Here is a 13,417-nt window from a genome sequence, read left to right as displayed (position 1 = left end):
GGGGTAGCCGTGGAAGGGGAGCCCTCAGGCATCGCCCCCGCCCAGAGCCGAGTCTGGAGCCCCGAGGAGCCCCTGAGCGAGGGGATCCCCGAAATAGGCCCCGGGGAGGTGCAAAGTATTTATAAATAACAACAACAACGTGAGAGAGGTGTTGTATCGAGTCTCCCACTTGCCAGAAAACTCACAGTGCTGATTGAGGACTTGCTAGGCTCTTCTTGGCACGCAGGAATGGGTTGCTGGTTTGGGTGTGTATTTTTTTTCACTTGTATTGATCCTTTCAAAATGTTCTCTTCTTTTTCAGCAATTAGAACTTATCACGCCCTTCCAACTGTATTTCAACCCTGAGTTAATATTTAAGCACTTTCAAGTAAGTGTGTTTTGAAGCACGGGAGGTTTTAAACTGTGCTGTAGAGTTTGTAAGTGCTTGTCTTCTCAAAACAGTGTACTTTTTGTATTAGAAATACACTTTTTAAAAGCTACTGAAGCCAGAGTGCAGACCACTGTACCTTAAAATAGGTCTTAGTTTCGTTTTCTGTAAAGGGGATTTCGGTTTCGCTGTTACTTGCTTATCTTTTTAGACAATAAAAATAAGCTGTCATGTTTAAAGTCCTTGTATTTGTCTTATTTCCAGATATGGAGGTTAATCACAAACTACTTATTCTTTGGACCAGTTGGCTTTAATTTTTTATTTAACATGATCTTTTTGTATCCTTCACCAAGTTGTGTTGGTTCCCCCGGTGAGCAGAGCTCCAGAGTGCAGAAGTGTTGCTGTACCTGCACACAGGAAAAGTTGAGTTCCTGGGAATTCAGCAATGCCAACTTCCTTGGTGTCATGAATGGCCTTCAAGGGAGTCTCCTTCTTAAGTGGTGAAGAATTTTGCCAGTTAACTTTTCTGGTGTTAAGAATGTGTACAAGCCTGATCCTTCAGCTTGGTGCTGACCTGGTGCAGGAGAAAATTCCAGGTAGCTTTTTTGTCTCCTGGGTCGCCCTCTCTGCTGAAGTATCCAGAAAGAGCCAATTGATGCAGTAAAATGATAGAAAACTTTTAAACTGATGTAGAATTGAATCGTTTTGTGCTTGGATCTGTCTTTAAACTCATTTGCAATGGAATTTTCCTGACCTGTGGCCTCAGATACCGGTACTGCCGCATGCTCGAGGAAGGCTCTTTCCGGGGTCGGACGGCAGATTTTGTATTTATGTTCCTTTTTGGAGGACTTTTAATGACTGTATCCTTTCTGTTGTAATTCCAAGCTCCTTTAGTAAAGCTAAAGATGTGTGAATGAGAGCAGAAACCGTGTTGCTACTGTTACCTTAACATAGTTTGTTGTGCAAGGAGTACTGATATTTGTTTGAGTGGTTTTGAATACTTTGGTATTATTGCTGGTTTTTCAGGTTTTTTTCTGCTTGATCATGGAAATGAGGTTATCAGGGGACTGCTCAAGTGTGGGATCATGCTCAGGTTGTCTATGAAGAATTAATTTATGCTTTAATGAGATTATTCATGCTGCAGGTTCCCTGAATCCTGCTGTAGCTGTTGGATTTGATGGACAGTAGTTTGGTGTACTCGCACCTGGGAAAGTGAAGTTACCAGCTGTGTGGAAAACATGGGATTACAAACTAAGATGTGAAATTCTTGACCTCACAAGTGTTTCCTTAACGACCCATGCCAGCTTTTTGGGCTGTTTGTGAACTTGGTGTTCCTGGGCCAGGCATTCACCATCATGCTGGTGTACATCTGGAGCCGCAGGAATCCCTACGTCCGCATGAACTTCTTCGGTCTCCTCATCTTCCAAGCCCCGTTTCTACCCTGGGTACTGATGGGCTTTTCACTGCTTTTGGGGAACTCCATCATTGTGGATCTCCTGGGTGAGCAATGGCAACAGTCACGAGGATCTGTTCCTCCTCATGTTTTACATGAAACAGAAAATGTGGATAAATCCAAGGGCTAAATACCCTAGTGCTTGGTGTTCTTCTGGTATATTTATACCAGGCTCTTCTGATTTCTAACCACTGTAGCATGTTTTGTGCTGTGATAAGGATGGAAAGAGCTTCTGATGTTTTGGTTTTTTATTGCTTGGAATCAGCCCTGATGCATTGTCTGGCCATAGCATCAGTCTACTGAAATAAAATAGTTTATATTACTATTTCATCAACTCTAATAGAGCCAAAACATCAGTATTTTTAATAATGACAAGGAGTTTTCCCTGTATTAATGTCTTGTAGTGTAAGTTAAGCTTTTTATCTGCTGTTAGCTTTCTTCCTTAGGTTTTGTATTTCTGTATCATATTTTCTGTGAGAAAACCAATGTGTGTTGTTTTCCTGAAAAGTCTAGTGTAAAGCATTTGAGAGCTATAAAGGGAAGTATTGAAAAATCACCATTTGGCTTTTGTTTCTATACCAGGCATTGCTGTTGGACATATATATTTTTTCTTGGAGGATGTCTTTCCCAATCAGCCTGGTGGTGGGAGGCTCCTGAGAACACCGTCTGTCCTGTGAGTATTGGTGGCTGCTTTGGAAGAGACATGGAGAGAGTGTTTGTTTGGAAAACTCTTTGCAATCCAGTCACATCAGCTTCTGGTGAATTGGGCAGAGACAGAACTGGGGGGAAGTCTGGATTTGCTTTTTCTTTAATTCCTGTTGCCAAACAAGGAGCTGGCATTTGTGTAAGTGGGGACCAACTTAACTGGGAGAAGAGCTAAAGGATTTTACCTTTGCTTTCTCTGATAACACTTGTCAGGCTTTGCTGACAGCTTTTTTTAGTGGCACCAAAGCTGTGTCCCCTGCTGGGTGTGAACAGTGACTGAGGTATAATATGTAAGGTATCTAATGGTTTTTTTCTTCTGTAAGTCATCCTCACTTCACAATTTTGGGAAAAAACCCTCAAGTGTTTATAGTATTGAGTGGTGCTGCTCCCACTGAGGTCCCTCGTGTGGAGGCTCTAATCCCCTGTGGTGCTCTCCCAGAACGGTTCTGAGGGATTTTCATAGAGTCACAGACATTCCTGAAGATGTCTGTCAGAGAATATTTATCTCATAAATAGCAGAAGATGAACCTCATCAGTCTTGATTTGGGATCTCCTTCCTGGTGGTTCCAAACTGGAGAGCAAGACTTGCGCATAAATCCCACTCCCTGGGCGAGGCGTTACTGAGGGAGGACACTGTTCCATGTGCAGCATGTGAGCAGTCTTGATCTTGTTGTGAAACATGTCTTTTAAAGGATGACCATCCTTTGTGTTTTCCAGGAAAGCAATATTTGACACGCCGGAGGATGACCCGAATTACAACCCCTTGCCAGAGGAGCGGCCGGGGGGATTTGCGTGGGGAGAGGGGCAGCGCCTCGGGGGATAATCAGGGCTTGTGCCAAAACCCAGCCACCCCTGGGAGAGACTGGCCTGGATCCAGTCCCACGTGGGGACTCTCCTTCCCCAGCGCAGAGAGGACTCTTTGACAGCTCTATGGTTTGGAATACAAGCACTTTATGACATGGCAGTCTCACCTGAGACACTTCCAGCATCTTTCCCAATCAGGGAATTCATTGTGCTGGACATAATCTAAATCCAGTGGAGCCAAAAATTTAAAACTGGAAACCATTTCCTGTTAACTTCAGTTAACAAGGCCACACTTGTTTAAAGTGGTTTCTAAAGCATTTTTTTCAAGTTATTTGATACATGAAACTCTATGGGAAACTTTACAGGGGACAAACCCAACTTTTTGGGGTTTAACTCATTTTGTTATTCTTGGATAAAACAACTACAAGGTGATTGAAAGGCCAAGTCACTATTTCAATGGCAAAAGGTTTCGTGATCTGAGGTGCTGCTGTCTCCAGTCGTCTTTGAATTGCAAGGAATACAATATGTAGCATAATGCAGCTTTTCATTTTGCCAGTCGGGTTTGTGGTTTTGGGAATGTTCTGCAGGCCAAAGCTGCGTTTTGGTGGTTTTTTCCCCCAAGGACTGTGTGTTCAGGTGCCCAGTTTTGAGACTGGTGGTTAAACAGGCGTGCCTGCAAAATCCACCCATCCCCACGTGCCCTCTGCTGTTACTGAATGACCTGCAGCACTAGGGAAGGAAACTTGTCTGGAGTCAGGACTCAAATGATGATGAGTTGAATAAAATGTCTTGTGGATTCTTTTTGGTTAATCCTCTGTATAATCCTGTAGTCTTGAGGCAGCAGGTGAAAAAGCAGAGGCTGGAAAAAGCAAGTCCTTGAAAAGACAGGGATAACTGAAGCTTTTTTCACAAGTGTTTCCGAACTGCAGGACGCAGGATTGTCTGCTCAGGATGTGAAATCTGTGGTCTGTGGATGAAATTTGTTGTGGGAGGGCTGTGTCCAACGCAGGCCAGTGACGCTGAGTGGGACTTAGCTTAAAGCTACATTGATTATAAATGTCTCTGAGGGGCCCCAGAGGAGTTGGGAGCTCAGTTCAGCTCATCGTGGTCAGTTGTTCTTAAATTGCCATAGAAAGTACTGGGTCGGTTTTTATTGATTATATCATAATAGATAAAGAGAGTTAAAGGTGCATCTTCATTCGAAATTTTAGAGAATGGCCTCACCCGTGACACATGAATATCTCGTTTCAGATTTTGTTTTTAAAAGCTGGCTACATGTTTTAGTTTTTTTAATTTATAGTCCAGGAGAGGAATATGTGGGGAAATCAGGGGAAATGCTTTGTCCACAAGCAGTGTGTTAGATTCTGATAAACAAAATGTGTGAGGTAATTTGTATCTGGATTTTTATCTGTTAAAGGTTATAAAAACTTATGGGAGCTTTGGGGGTTTTACAGGTTTTTTGGTCTGTTTTTGAGGGAGGTTTTGATTGTTCCTAGAGCAGGCTTTTAGTGCTCCTAGAGAGCAAGAATGAAAGCGTTTTGGACAATGTTGCTTCAGCATAGGTTATGAGGCAGGAATTAGATCAAAACCTTATTTTTGAGGGTTCTTTTAGTTCAGTGTTTGAGAACCCTCCCGTAGCTTGTTATTGGGACAAGTCATGAAGGGGAACATGTCCCAGCCCTGCCTGCAGCCGGCTCTCTGCCCTCCTTGGCTGCATTTCGCTGCCGTTTGGGGTCCGGGATTTTTCCGAGGGGTGCCCGGAACCGGGAGCACTGGAAATGGCGCTGGGGTCGGGACTACAACTCCCAGGATGCTCCGCGCAGCGGGCGCGCAGTGCCGTCATCACTGCACCGGGCAGCCCGTGGAGCGCGGCCCCGACGGGCCGGGCCGGGCCGGGAGCGGACGGAGCCCCGGGACACAGCTCAAATATCACTGTAGCTTTGTTCTAATAGAAGACTGCGATTGTGAAAAAGGATCTGGAACACAAATCAGATGAAAACTACAACACAGAACAGGAGACATTTTCAAGGAAATCCGTTGAATTTTATTTCATTGGCTTTTTAAAGTTTTAATAGTAATGTTGTAAAGCAGTAAGAAAATATTTTTGTCGGCTCCGCCGCCTCGACAGCGCCGTCCTCATCGGTGAGTGCTGCACCGGGCCGCGTCCCACCGAGCGGCGTGGGCTGGGGAAAGCTGCCCAGAAACGGTCCGGGTGTAAATCTGAAATGTGGTGAACTAGGAATGTAGTGATTTCTGTGCTTTGGCTGGTTAAGGCAGCTGGGGACTTCGTTTTTATGGAGCGGGCGGAAGTTATTTCCCTCTCCTTTCGGTATCTGCCTGGAGTTTAGTCACAGCCAGATGGCAAAACTCTCCTCTTCAGAAGAGTCTCCTCAGTTACATTTTCAGGGTTTTTCACAGATTTTGTTGTGCTTTCTGTGAGTCCAAACTAATAACTTTTTTGTCAGACTGCCAGCAGCTGAAGACATACAACTTTCCACCTGGTAGTCTAAAGACTTAGCATTTATTGGAATTAAATTTAAAAATGCTTTGTATCTCACTCCTATTAATGCCACACCACAGACACTTCACCTCCAGAGAGGCTGGAATACGTTTCTAAACCAGAGTGTGGCTGGAGAGCACCTGGGCAGAGGGAGCTCTGCAGAGGAGTGGCCCAGCAGCAAGAGGAGAGCACTGGGTTTTGTCTCTGACCTGCCACTGCTTTGTAGTGGGAATTTTTCTCCCTGTCTTCAGCATCCCCATCCTGAAATAAGGCTAAAAGTTAACATAAAAAACCGAGTTTGTCAATGCTATAAAAGGTGGAGGGGAAAAACCCTATTCCCTTGATGTTCCTTAGGAGAAACGGGCTCGGGGAAGACCACTCAGCTCCCTCAGTACCTGTACGAAGCAGGAATTGGCCACCCTGGTGTCATCGCTGTGACCCAGCCCCGCAGGGTGGCAGCTGTCACCCTGGCTGCCAGAGTCGCTGAGGAGAAGAGGACGGAGCTGGGGAGGCTGGTAGGTTGATGTACACATGAATTCTGGTTTCGTGCTGCAGTGGGGATGGGGCCCTATCAGGCTTTAATGGGTAGGATAATAACCAGCCTCAGGGATGATAGTTTTAATTTCATAATTAGTTTTGGGTGCCACAGTATAACAGGGATGTAAAGCTGTTAGAGAGTGCTCAAAGGAGTGACACAAAGATGGTGAATGGTCAGGAGGGACCACATAATAGGAATGGCTGGAGAAGTGGAGAATTTGGCCAAACCTCACCAGGGTCTGCAGCTTCCTCCTGAGGGGCAGTTCAAATTTCTGCTCTCTTGTGACCAGGGACAGGATCTGAGGGAATGTCTGGAGTCCCCTGTGTCAGGGGAGGTCTAGGTTGGATATCAGGGAAAGGTTCTTCCCCCAGAGGGTGCTGTGGCACTGCCCAGGCTCCCCAGGGAATGGGCACTGCCCGGGGCTGCCAGAGCTCCAGGAGCGTTTGGACAGCGCTGCCAGGCACAGGGTGGGATTGTTGGGGTGTCTGTGCAGGGCCAGGGATTGGGACTTAATGATCCCTGTGGGTTCCTTCCAGCTCAGGATATTCTGTGATTCTGTAATTAAATGAATGGAGAAAAATGGCTCTTTACCTGCCTCGTGACAGGGTGGGCATGGTCTGTCCCTGTGGTATTGTACTTCTTGATTATTATCTGGGTTCTTCCATTAGAAAAAATACCGATTCATGAATCAAACTAAAAAATATTGTGTTCTCTTCCATTGCTCCTTATATCAGAAGTCACTGTGAAGGAGAGCAGAGTGCTGAATCTCTGCAGGTCTGTGGGAGAAAAGCAGAGGAGAAAGACTTCCCCTGCATAAAATCTTTGGGGAGCCTGGAATCATTTCTAGCAGAGGGAGGAAGGAAAGGAAACTTGGGGGGCATTTGTGATGAACTTCTAGTTAGGAAGAAGCCAACTAGAGATGTTGAGAGTATTCTCTGGGTGGCTGGTTAAATTTGGAAGATGACCTGCTCACAGACAGCAATAAACTGCTCTGCTTTCCAGAGCTTCCCTGCACTTCTGCTTGGCTCTGTCCGATGCAGTGACCAGGGGCTTTGTAGTCCTTTCTTGTGGCACGATGGCAGTGAGGAATTCCAGTGTTTGTGGCCCATAATCCCTGTGTGATCCCTTCCCCAGGTTGGCTACACGGTGCGCTTCGATGATTGTTCGTGTGCCGAGACCAGGATCCGGTTCCTGACAGATGGGATGCTGCTGCGCGAGGCCATCGGGGACCCTCTGCTGCACAAGTACAGCGTGGTCATCCTGGACGAGGCCCACGAGAGGACCATCCACACTGATGTGCTCTTCGGAGTGGTCAAAGCTGCCCAAAAGAAGCGAAAGGAACGAGGCCTGCGGCCACTGAAAGTGTGTTCATCTGGGATGGCAGCGAAGGGCGGGGTGGGGCTGGGCTCTGAGTGCTCTGAGCATCTCCTGGGGCCTTCCAAAGTGTTTGGAATTTTCAGCCTTGACCATTTTTCTGTTCCTAAAAAGTCTCTTTAAACTGAATAGTTAAGGGTGTCTGCCCAACTTGTGATGTGGGGGCCTGATACGACACCTCCAAACAAGGTATCTGTTACCTCCTTGATACCTTTTTTCCATAAAAGCCCCTTGGGTGTGAGCTCTAGACTAGACAGAGTGCTGGGGAGGTTTTGGCACTGCTGCTGAGAGCACTCTGGGTGCAGGAGCTGTGGCTGGTGGGACAGCTGTGGGACATGCTCATTCCCAGGAAGGGCACATGGAATGGGTGGACGTGTCAGGAATTTGTGTGAAAGCACGTTGGCTTTGCTGGAGGGGCCTGGCAGGGTCCTTGCATGGTCTCATTCCACACCACCAACACTTTCTGCTTGTATTAAAAAGCTGATGGCTTTAACGAGGGGAAATCACTCTCTTCTGTCCCAAACTCTGTGAGCTGTTCTGAGCATGATTCTCAGGATCCAGAAGCTGACTTTTGGCTGGTCCTGACTTGTCAGTGTCCAGCTGGACGGAAGCTGCAGTGCTGACCCATCCTGTGCTCCCATTGAAGGTGATCATCATGTCAGCCACGATGGATGTTGACCTGTTCTCCCAGTATTTCAGTGGAGCTCCTGTCATCTATCTGGAAGGCCGGCAGCATCCCATTGAGATCTTCTACACCAAGGAGCAGCAGAGCGACTACCTGCAGGCAGCACTGGTGTCCATCTTCCAAATCCACCAGGTATGGGGGTCTGGCCAGGCTTGTGTCCCTCTGGGGCCAGGGATTGGTGTTTTGTGCCTGGATGTTTGGCTGCCAAACACCAGGATTGTTGTCTTGTTTCATTAAACTGCATTTAGTACTTTGAAGTTGCTGCTGCTGTTGGGATTTGGGTCCTGTACTCAGGCTGGAGCTGAAAGGAGGCTGCTAAGCAAAGCTCTGTAATGTCAACTCATGCTTAAAACCTGAATGTTCCCCTCACCTGAGTTCTCTGTGCCTGGGTGCTTGCTGGCTCTCTCTGCCTGTCCCTTCTGGTGAATCCAGTCGGAATTCTGGCTGTTGCATACCTTGCACGACATGTGTGTCTTTTCTTCTTTGCCTGCTTCACTGACTTGCTGCCAGGGCCACATCTCATTACCATCTCAGTTCTCCTTTCCTATCCAAACCCTCCTAACCTGCTTTTTCCTCTGGCTCCAGGAAGCTCCTGCATGCCAGGACATCCTGGTGTTCCTGACTGGTCAGGAAGAAATTGAAGCAATGACCAAAACCTGTCGAGATGTTGCCCAGCATCTGCCTGAGGGCTGCCCACGGATGACAGTGCTGCCCCTTTATGCTTCTCTGCCCCACTCCCAACAGCTCCGTGCCTTCAAACCTACCCCTGAGGTGAGGGGATGGGATGGGTGAGCAGGAGCAGTTTGTTTGCTTCCATGAATCTTTGGAATGTGGAATTTAGGGGGCTAAAGCAGCCTGTACTGATAGTCAGCAATAGTCTCCATTGGCTTTAGGCTGAGTGGTTCCAGTGTGATATAAGACAGTGCAACTGTGGTGGTTTTAACAGATGTATGCAGTAAGTCACGTGGGATCATAAAAAGAAGGAAGGATTAGAGGGAGTGAAAAGGGCACAGGAATTGAAATTTCCCCCATTTCATAGGAATTTTTTGTCCATGTCACAAAAAAGCTACAGCAGCTAATGGAGGAAATACTAAGAAAGTTGAAACCCTGGGAATGTTTGTCACGGTCATAAGAAAAAGAATTTATGCTGCCTCAGGCTCTTTCGTACCTACTCAGCAGATAAATAAGAACTCAAATGTTGTGCCAGAAATGAAACCAAAATTGTTGAAAGATATTTTGAGAACAGCTGGTCTGGTGGTGTATTTTGTTGCAACTGCAGGCACGTTTTAGAAGCTGATTAGAAACTGGAGATTACCTTAGTTTCTGAGAGCTGGCATAGGAAGCACAGTGTGTGCTCACGATGTGGGGCAGGGCTTGGCCCACTCTGGCCAAAAGCAGCAGAATTTCTGTGTTGCAGCTGCTCTGGGGCGACCTTGGCCTGGGTTTGATTTGTCCTTCCTCCCAGGGCTGTCGCAAAGTGATCCTCTCCACCAACATCGCAGAAACCTCCATCACCATTGCGGGGATAAAATTTGTTGTGGACACAGGCATGGTCAAAGCCAAGAAGTACAGCCCTGGTGAGGAATTCTGAGGAGGAACAGGGCCAAGATTGGGTTGGGTTTGTAAAAGTTACTGGAGGCCATAAGCCCCACTGAATGAGGATTTCAGACACCCTCTGTGCTGTTAGAATTAATGTCCCAGGTTTTGGGTGTGGGGTTTGGTGGTGCTTTTATGGGTTTTTTTGAGTATCAGCCATGAGGGGGTAAAAATCTGTCCAATGTGAATCTTCTCTTCATGGGCACAGCATGGATAGTTCGCTGTGCTTCAGGGTGCTGAACCAAGTGAGCTCTGAGCCGTATTTGAATGGCAAACCCTGGGAATTCTTACTGTTAATGCTCCGTGTTTTCCAAAGCTGTGCCTGACACAGGCACTGACTGAGGTGATGCTTTTCCATGCCCAGACACTGGCCTGGAAGTGCTGGCAGTGCAGCAGGTGTCCAAGGCCCAGGCTTGGCAGCGCACGGGGAGGGCAGGGAGACAGGAGAGCGGGATCTGCTACCGGCTCTACACCGAGGAGGACTTCGAGAAATTCGATGAAATGACAACACCTGAGATACAGAGGTGAGGACAGAAGCTTCACACTCCTTGCCACACCCCTTGTACAGCTGGAGCTGTGGGAAGAACTGAGCAGCAGAACTGGATCTAGGGGCTGACGGGGTGACTTAAGAAAAATGGAAGTGCGGGGACTAAACAGAAAAACTGGGAAACCTTTGCTCAGGGTGGACAGTTGGGCACTGAGTCTCTAAACACATAAGGCAATAGTTCTCCTGACTGTCCTCCAAATCTTGGACTTGCCTCTTCCTGGTTTAAGTAAGGCTTCACCAGCAGCATCAGTCCAGTCTCTGTCAAGCTGCAGCACAGCTCTGAGTCTCTATCTCAGCTTCTATGAAAAAGAGAATAAAATAGAAGAAGAGAGCTAGGTCAGTTGTTTTTTCTGCCTACACAGGTGTAACCTGGCCAGTGTGGTGCTTCAGCTCCTGGCCCTGAAAATTCCCAACGTGCTCACCTTTGACTTCATGTCCAAACCATCTCCTGGTAAGTGGCTACAAAGGCAGCCTTGGGGAAAAAGAGCTGGGAGCAGTCTTGAGTCATAAAGCACATGAAGGTGTGCCCTGATTGCCAAGGGAAGCTGGAATAAATTGGGAAAGGTGCTTGTTCTCCTGGATAGAGGAGGATAAACCACATTTTGGGACCCTGATTTCTCTAAATGGAAAGTGTTTGTCCCTCTGGCCAGGGGAGGGAAGCAGTGATGGAACCAGCTGATCCTTCACATCCCTCAGTGGGAGGCAGAAGGCCTCACAGCCCAATGTCCTTGTTTTGGCAGATGCTATTCAAGCAGCAATTGACCAGCTGGACCTGCTGGGAGCTGTGACACAAAAGGAAGGTCAGCTTGTCCTGACCCCCCTGGGAAAGAAAATGGCAGCCTTTCCACTGGATCCAAAGTTCTCCAAGGTAAAAACTGCAGAAAATTTAACTTTTTTTAATCTCATGTACTCACCTCTGTAGCATTGGTGTTTCTCTTTGAAACTCCTTAAACAAGGTGTGAAATTTGGGGTGTTTGCAGCTGTACTGGTATATTTGCTGTACATTAATGTACATAATTTACTGCCCTTGTGCTGGATTGCTTGTCATTTGTTGTTTAATTCAGGAAAGTTTTTTAAAAGACAGTTTATTTCCTCTGGCACCTCTGAAGGTGAACAAGGCAAATTTCCTTGCAATGTTCAGGATGGTTTAGCAGGTCCATGATGTCTTTGTTGCTGTAGTTGGTGTCAGTCACGGTGTTTGTACTGGTTATGCACTGATCAGTCCCAGGAAGGAGCCTGGCAGCTGCTGTTAAAGGTGCTTGGTGAGCCCAGTGGAGGATTCACAGCTGTTCCTAGGCCCAGATGTTTGTGAGATTGTCCTAAGCAATGTTTGGTCAAGTTCCTGGGCTGCCAGGGAGCAGAAAGATGAAGTGGATTTGGTGGACCAAAGATGAGTTTTGTTGTGTCTGTGCAGGCCATCCTCGTGTCCCCCAGGTTCCACTGTGCAGAGGAGATCCTGACCATCGTGTCCCTGTTATCAGTGGACAGTGTCCTGCACAACCCCCCTGCCCAGCGGGATGAGGTGCAGGCTGTCAGGAAGAAATTCATCTCCAGTGAGGGGGATCATCTGACCCTGCTCAACGTGTACAGGGCCTACAAGAACGTCAACGGGCACAAGGTGGGATGATCTGAGGGTGCCATGGCTGTCTGAGCTCATGGGGTGAGGAGTTTTTTAGCAGAGAGCAGAGTGACACCTGCATCTTCCGTGGCTGGTGCCACAGGCATCCTCCAGCACCGGGAGAAAGGAGGGCTCATCCTCTGCAACTGGGGAATGGAAGGAAGTTCAGGTAACAAAGGTTCCTACAGAAAGCTCTAGCAAAGCTGGTCATCAAAACTCTGTGGGGCCAGTTCTGTAGTCACAGCCAGGTCTCTTCCTTCCCTGGTTCCATCTGGAAACAGGAGGGGAGTGGGAGAGTGTTGAGACTTGATGGTAAATACCTGGACATGCTCTGTGACAGGATTCATTGGAAAAACACTGAACATATGTAAAAGCAGATTTGAATTTATCCTACCCTGTGAACCCCTCAGATAGATTTGTGGATCTGTGGAGTCATGCACCCCATTCCTTGCAGCACCTGTCATTCTTACCTGATTTGCTTTCACCACCTGTGGGATAGCAAATGCTGTTCTGCAGCACATGGTGGCCTTGCAGAATAACTCTGAGGGGGGAAAAGAACCACCACATGTTGTTTCTTAGCACTGCGGGGGGGGGAAGCTAGTCATAAGTTATGAGTAAAGAGGGATAGAAATATGACCAGGAAAGGGGTCAGCACCTTTTCTCTGAGGCAGGTAGTAAGGGGGATTCTGCTTTTCATGGTATCCAAAGGCTGTCATGCTCCTGGGGTGAAGAAATATCCCCTTCCAACTACTGGTGTCTCTGCTGCAGGGATGGTGCAGAGAGAACTTTATCAACGGCAGGAACATGAAGCTGATGGCAGAAGTCAGAGCTCAGCTCAGGGACATTTGTGTAAAGGTAACTTGCTGCCATATTCTATTTCTCTGTTTCACCTGTTGGTATTTTCCTATTTGTCCCCCAAACTGATGTTACTGCGCGCCAAGTCCTGGGAGTGAGAAAATGTGGGGTTGTTTTCAGTTTCCTATAAATAGCTGGGTAAAATTCCTGACTGTGCAGTTACATCCCAAAATCTGAAAGCTGCAGGGCTTAGTGGGTCAAGGAGAAATGGGAACCTCTGAGAAGGCTTCTCAGGGAGGGGACAGGTTTTGCCAAGGGTTTCTCCTGCTCTAGTGCAGGTGGGACTGTGCTGTGTGTGCCACAGAGTGCTGTCAGCCTCGGCAACCTGTGCTGGCTGGCTTCTTCATGGAGTCAGGCATTCAGTGTGGCAGCAGC

The 13,417-nt window shown here is 47.4% G+C and overlaps 2 protein-coding genes across 2 annotated transcripts in view; both read left to right on the top strand.

The window, feature by feature from the left end:
* The first annotated feature begins 6 nt into the window (after positions 1-6).
* On the top strand, positions 7-4,139 carry DERL2 (derlin 2). Its single transcript, XM_008640454.2, is given in 7 exon segments — positions 7-293; positions 295-367; positions 632-705; positions 1,134-1,227; positions 1,672-1,867; positions 2,403-2,493; positions 3,243-4,139. Coding segments are annotated over 7 exon segments (699 nt in total). The 5' UTR covers positions 7-228; the 3' UTR covers positions 3,349-4,139.
* Positions 4,140-5,442: 1,303 nt separating this feature from the next.
* The window catches only part of DHX33 (DEAH-box helicase 33), an 8,791-nt gene continuing 816 nt past the window's right edge, over positions 5,443-13,417 (top strand). Inside the window, exons 1-11 of the mRNA XM_008640381.2 lie at positions 5,443-5,471; positions 6,184-6,344; positions 7,502-7,729; positions 8,388-8,558; positions 9,012-9,197; positions 9,892-10,003; positions 10,387-10,546; positions 10,932-11,020; positions 11,310-11,437; positions 11,984-12,187; positions 12,956-13,042. Of these exons, the coding sequence (XP_008638603.1) occupies positions 7,571-7,729; positions 8,388-8,558; positions 9,012-9,197; positions 9,892-10,003; positions 10,387-10,546; positions 10,932-11,020; positions 11,310-11,437; positions 11,984-12,187; positions 12,956-13,042 (1,296 nt within the window). The 5' untranslated portion in view covers positions 5,443-5,471; positions 6,184-6,344; positions 7,502-7,570. The remainder of the gene's footprint in view (positions 5,472-6,183; positions 6,345-7,501; positions 7,730-8,387; positions 8,559-9,011; positions 9,198-9,891; positions 10,004-10,386; positions 10,547-10,931; positions 11,021-11,309; positions 11,438-11,983; positions 12,188-12,955; positions 13,043-13,417) is intronic.

This window comes from Corvus brachyrhynchos, unplaced genomic scaffold (genome assembly GCF_000691975.1).
Source record: "Corvus brachyrhynchos isolate BGI_N302 unplaced genomic scaffold, ASM69197v1 scaffold99, whole genome shotgun sequence".
NCBI classification, from domain to species: Eukaryota; Metazoa; Chordata; class Aves; order Passeriformes; family Corvidae; genus Corvus; species Corvus brachyrhynchos.
The sequence above is the reverse complement of the archived record's forward strand: the minus strand, read 5'-3'. Positions and strand labels throughout refer to the sequence as shown.